Below are 6,524 nucleotides of genomic sequence, written 5' to 3'. Positions count from 1 at the left end.
TGGGGTGCCTGGGTGGCTCAGTTGGTTAAGCGACTGCCTTCGGCTCAGGTCATGATCCTGGAGTCCCAGGATCGAGTCCCACATCGGGCTCCCTGCTCAGCAGGGAGTCTGTTTCTCCCTCTGACCCTCCCCCATCTCATGGGCTCTCTCTCTCTCATTCTCTCTCTCTCAAATAAATAAATAAAATCTTTAAAAAAAAAAAAAAGTTACCATAACTGCTTACTTATTTTTTTTTTTAAGATTTTATTTATTTATTTGACAGAGAGAGACACAGCGAGAGAGGGAATACAAGCAGGGGGGAGTGGGAGAGGGAGAAGCAGACCCCCTGCCGAGCAGGGAGCCCGACATGGGACTCGATCCCAGGACCCTGGGATCATGACCTGAGCCGAAGGCAGACGCTTAACGACTGAGCCACCCAGGTGCCCATAACTGCTTACCTATTTTCAATTAACTATTCAACTGTTTCAAAAACTGTATTTGGTAACAGATCATTTTCAAAGCTGAGCCTACAATTGTCCTATAGTTAAAAAAAAAATACTTGAAGATGTTTCACACTAATGTCAGCCTGCTCTCATTAAATCTCATAAAATTTTTTCATTTAGCTGTTTAACTTTTTAAAACCCAAGCACATACAATAATTTCAAAATTATTCTCTTTAAAAGTCTACCTGACATAAATTTCATCAAGTTAAGGAAAATGAACTTTTAAAAATATAAGACAATGTATTATATATATGGATTATATAAATTTTAGAAAGTAATATTACCAAATTATGCATTATAAATATATGGCTGGGTACTTTTAAATGAAATAAACACAACACAGTTTTTGAAATTGGAATTTTAAAAAGTTATCCAAATACTTCAGCATTGTTATTTTGTTCCATTTTGGACAACAGTTCAAAAACTTCCCTTAATGCTCCCGTAATTGGCATGATCATAATCCCCGAAAATCCTTTGGAAAAAAAATAACAAAAAACCAAATCCCCCTAAAAAACCAGATAAGGTGCTCCTTCCAGAAAAACAAGAGATATGTAAACTACCTCCAGGGCTTCTTTCATCAGAAGGAAAAGAAGAACTGGGGCAAAGTTACTTCTTTGAAGATTCTATTAGTCAACTTTTAAAATACCCACACAAAAAACAAACAAAAAAAGGATTTATTTTCCTCCCTAATTTTTACTCCTTACCCCATCCCCATACACCTACATCAACTTTCATATTTCTAACATGGCGATTTTGTTAGAAATCCTAATTATGAAAGTGCTTTGTAATCTAAAAGAACTGAATTAAAATCCTAACTTGGGCTCCTATGGTGTGACCTTGGGCATTTTATTTAACTTCTCTGCACCTTGGTTCCCTCATCTTTAAATGTCTATTTTAAAAAATTACCTTAGAGGGTCATTTTAAGGATCACAGGATGCATGTGAAGCACAAGGCAAGTGCTCCATTACCAGAAGATATTAAAAAATGTTTAACAATGACTATTATCAGTGTTTCATTTTCCCCAAGATTTCCTTATTCAGTGTTATCTACACATATGACTATATGTGAAATGAAAATGAAAACAAAACAAATGAGAGAGACGGAGATAGACACTCTGCCTGACTACTTGGGTCCAAAGTTTTCAGAAATTTTACCTCCCTGAAATCTCTTCAAAACAGTATTCCTTTATGGAAGTTCCTCCTGAGCTGATTTATTTCAGCTCTATGAATTATTTTTATGTGATTTCTAATCCCATCAATGGAAATGTTACCTATATTGCAAAGGCCCACTTCAGCCATCCTTCACAAAGCCTTTTCTAGTTTTCTTAACTAAATGATATTTCTTTCCTAACTCCTCATTGTATATGCTATTCTATTATTAACATTTATAAACATTACATTGTCATCACTTGTGTACCTTTCTCACGATTTTATCCCTCCTACTATAATTTAGGTTTCCTAGATTGTTTCTAATATAGTACTTCATGGACACGAGACAAATTCATGTTGAATTATGTAGATAATAAATATAAAGTTGTAGATTTTTAAAAATTTATTTATTTGAGAGAGAGTGAGAGAGAGAGCACGAGCAGAGGGAGAGGCAGAGGGAGAAGCGGAGTCTCAGCTGAGAAGAGAGCTGGATCAATGTGGGGCTTGATCCCAGGACTCCAGGATCATGACCTGAGCTGAAGGCAGAGGCTTAACCAACTGAGCCATCTACGTGCCCCAAGTTATATATTTTAAAACTCAGATTACATTTTCTATATAGTTTTTTATCTTGTTTTTTGTTCAAGAAGATTTGAACAAACCCTGTCAATCAACTAATTTTCTTCTATAAAATAAATGAATAAAGCAAATAATGTGTTTTGATTCTGTGGAATATATATATTAATAAGATATTAATATATATTAACAAGATAGGAATATGGGGTAAATTGTATTAGAGCAGGGAGTCCACCTAGCTGAAAGGTCTTAGTTATTAATGGTGCATTACTAAAAGGAAAATGAATGATATTTAGAGGGAATTATTGCTGGGATTCATGATCTCCCTGCAGCATCATATGGTATAAGTTTATTAGTAAATACTATAAAGAAATTTAATTTATGTTAGTTGACATAGCAAATGACACCACACTAGAAGAGGAAATGATTATTTAAACTGATCAAAATAAAGTACTGGTCAAAACAAATAGAACAACAACTAAATATCAAATAAAGAGATAAGAATATGTGCATTGTGAAGTAATGAATCATTGTGAATTAATAGGACAGAGTGTTCCACAGGCTAAACAATTAGATTATGAAGTTATTTCAATTACACAGAAGGAATAAAGTACGTAAGCAGTGATAATCTTTGCTTTAGAGTTTGAAATGTGAAGAACGTGAAAAGAAACCTGAGAGCAAAGTAATTGAGAACGAGAAAATCAGGTATAAAGCAAAAGATTAAAATTACTGCAATTCTCAGTCTTAGAGTGACAATTGACAGAAGGTAACATACTGACTTTTTAAAATATAGAACAGCAATATCAGCATCACCTGGGAACCTTTGAAAATACAGATGCTCCAGCCCCACCCTAGACCTAATGAATGAAAAACTCTGGGGTGGGGCCCTGCAATCTGTGCTGTATCAAGCCTTCCAGATGATTCTCATGCATGCTAAAATTGAGAACCAATACTATGGAATACTGATATCCAACAGGATTAGGGTACTTGTGGCAACTGTAACACAGTATCAGACATTCTTACTCTTTTCTCACTTCTAGAACTCCACTGTCTACCCCACCCCATCCTAACCCTAATAAATACTGAAGTTATCTCTAATTACCCTCTAACTCCAATCTATATGGAAATACAGAATTAAGAACAGAAATCTTTTTCTTTTGATATTATTCTGGAGGAAAACTGGGACAGAAGCATACAATTAAATATGTTAACCAACTATTAAACCCATGTTAATAGACTGAAGGGAACCAGGAGAGAGAAAGGTCTCAGAAAATGTTCAGAAATACTAATAAACACTGAGGTTTTGAGGGCGAGTGCTGTCACTAACAATCCCATCCTAAACCTTCCCATTGAATGTTTCTCAATCTGGGGGGAATGAAGGGAGCTAAGATCTGCTCTTGGTTTGATATCCACAGGAGATTTCTGCGGTTTATGTCAGAGGCTCACAGTGCTGGGAGGCTTTCTGGGAGACAATCATCCATGTTTCCTCCTGTGCTAAATGAGGAAATCTTTCCTGATTTAGATGCCAACAAACCCTACACTGCCTGGCAGCTAAGATATGCATACTTAGGGTATCTTTTGCTTGTTCCAATTAGTAATATCTCCCTTTTCCTCTATAACACTGTGAATGACTGACTCTTAGAGCAAGCTGTCCAGAAAGTAGGAAGTAGTTACTGAAAATTACACTTAAGATAAGCACAGCTTGATTAAACAATAACAAGATAATAAAATAGTAATCACTATTCAAAAAACTAGTTGGGGAGAAGAACATTATTCACTTCTTTTAAACCTACTCTATTTCTTTTAAACATACTCTATTTCTTCGTACATCATCACTTTGGTTGTTTTTAGGTTTCTTAGCAAGTTCTTCAGATTCTTATTAAATTCTAAAGGAAACACTATCAATACTTAATGTATTTGATATCCAAATCACATTTATAAAAAAAATAGTTATCTACCTACCAACCTGACTACCAGAAAGTAGATAATAAAAAAAAAAAAAATCCCCAGGGCACCTGGGTGGCTCAGTCAGTTAAGTGTCTGCCTTCGGCTCAAGTCATGATCCCAGGGTCCTGGGATGGAGCCCCACATCAGGCTCTCTGCTCAGCGAGGAGCTTTCTTCTCCCTCTCCCACTCAACCTGCTTCTGCTCTCTCTAGCTGTCAAATAAATAAATTTTAAAAAATGTCTTAAAAACAAATCCCTATCCTCTAATTGATGGTGAAGAGGAAGGCATTCTCTCAATTAGTGACATCTACCAAAATATCACCAACCATTAATCATATATTAATCTGCTGGATTAAGTCTGTAAATTTGCCAAGTATTAGGCAATCATTAGCCAAGCTGCTCTCATTTTTCACATGAAAAGAACAGAATGAAATTAGAGAAAGGATATTAAGTTATATAGTTTTAACTTTAATGGCATTAGAATGGACTAACCAGTTAAAGTTACAGCATTTTCCTCCTTTAAAGAAAAAGGAACCAAATATTTACCAAGCAAGTACAGGGCCAGGATAATATGGGAGTGCATGGGCACTTTATGGACATTTCATCCTTGACACCACCAACATCACCCCTAGTTTACAAATAAAGACACTGAGGATCAGAAAGGTTAAGACATTTCTCTTACATTCAGAGGCCTACTAAGTGACAGGTCCAAGATGCAAACAGAAATTGATCTAACCAGAAACTATTTTCTCAATGTCCCATGTTGCCTCTTAGTGCCTCTTAGTGATGGTAGTCTACCATAGAAAAGATGAGGCAGATCCTATTCCTTGATCCTGTTTACTACTTAATTGACTTTACTACTACTTGAATTGACTTAAGAGCACTGGAATTATTCTACATTCGGTTCATCTTCTAACCTGACACTGAGTTCTCCATTCTCCAAATTCTTCATTTTATGTACTGCTTAATTTGGCATTCAGTCATACTCCACCTTAAAATGTCATGGCCAATATATTCATATATTATTTCTGCAAAAAATAGATGGACATGCTTTTTACACTTCTATTCCCTTCAACAGTGTCCAGCACCAACTACAGATTTGATGTCCTATTCATCTCTGCATTGGTGGAGTTTTAGCAGTATGTTGCATGGCAGGTGGTCAATGCTTGTTCAAAGTAGAAGTAACTGTAACAGAACTTTTCTATCGAGGCATGTAGATTCGGTGTCATTTACTTTTAATTACACAACTCCTTATGATTGTTTACTTGTTGATTTTATCAATGGTCTTAAGAGACAGAAAAAAAAAAAAAACCGCCTAAATGAGCAAAGCAGTATTAAGCACCTGAAGAAGCGAAATTTGCTACATTCGTATTTAGCTCACTAATGTCACCATGAAGTTTTATTTCGCTCTTTCTTCTGTGCAATGTTTCATAGACGGTAGCTTTGACAACTAGGCGGTGCAGCCGTAGGATGGAATACTTTAGCTCACTTTTAAAAGGGAAAAGCTATCTGATAAAAAGGAAGCATTTTTATATAAAAGTAATCCAAACAGAAACAGCATCCGAGACAAGAAAGATCAAACCAGCACACATGTTACTACTTCTAAAGTGATCCTGATTTCCCACGGGCACAGTAAAGCTTTCTTCTACAATTAAGTCTTCTGAAGGAAGCACCAACCAGTGAACCACTCAACTGACCCCACACAATGCCATTCTAAACAGTTGCTTCTTAAATTGCAAATCGGGTGGAGGGGGAATGAGTCCCGGGCAACAGAGAGTTGGGCTCGGACACCTGTTTCTTCGAAAACCACTGTTCGATGCACCGCCCTGAGCAGACCTGCGACCCCGCAGTCACAATTCAGTGCCCAGGTGGGGTCTGGCAAGGGCTCAGCCGAGGCCAGGGGCGGACTCCGACACGCACCCCTCCGCCGCTCCCCGCCGCCGCGCCCCGCCCTCGGCCGCTCGCCGCACCTGCAGATCCCGCGCGCTCGGGGGCCGCGGCCCAGAGGACCTCTCCTGCTCCCCCGGTTCGGCGCCGCCACCTTCCGCCATCTTCACCGGCCCGCCAGCGCCTGCGCCGAGGCGCCTTCCGCGCCTTCTGGGGCCGGTTGCCTGGCAACCGCGGGAGGGGCGGTGCCTACGCGCTCCCACCTCCCCCCTGCACCGGGCGCGCGTCCCAGTCTTCCGGCGCCAGCCTTCCAGTTCTGTATCCTTCTTTTACTTCAAGGAAACTGGCACAAAGGATTTCTCCGCAGGGACGCGTCTACGTAAGCCTTGTGTTCTCTCTGCAGCACGCCTGAAGGCACTGTAGGCCGCTCTAGAGGGCAGCATAGACTTTCAGGTTCTTTTAACTCAACAGTGAAAACATCCTCCTGA

The 6,524-nt window shown here is 38.9% G+C and overlaps 1 protein-coding gene across 1 annotated transcript in view; it reads right to left on the bottom strand.

Moving 5' to 3' along the window:
• Positions 1 to 6,237, bottom strand: part of UBXN2B (UBX domain protein 2B) — a 27,250-nt gene extending 21,013 nt beyond the window's left edge. Inside the window, exons 1-3 of the mRNA XM_081817121.1 lie at positions 6,054 to 6,237; positions 5,492 to 5,654; positions 3,997 to 4,078 (exon numbers count right to left, since the gene is read on the bottom strand). Of these exons, the coding sequence (XP_081673247.1) occupies positions 3,997 to 4,078; positions 5,492 to 5,654; positions 6,054 to 6,200 (392 nt within the window). The 5' untranslated portion in view covers positions 6,201 to 6,237. The remainder of the gene's footprint in view (positions 1 to 3,996; positions 4,079 to 5,491; positions 5,655 to 6,053) is intronic.
• Positions 6,238 to 6,524: the final 287 nt, after the last annotated feature.

This window comes from Leptonychotes weddellii, chromosome 4 (assembly GCF_054177405.1).
Source record: "Leptonychotes weddellii isolate Sample4059 chromosome 4, ASM5417740v2, whole genome shotgun sequence".
NCBI classification, from domain to species: domain Eukaryota; kingdom Metazoa; phylum Chordata; class Mammalia; order Carnivora; family Phocidae; genus Leptonychotes; species Leptonychotes weddellii.
This window is presented reverse-complemented; position numbering and strand designations above follow the sequence as displayed.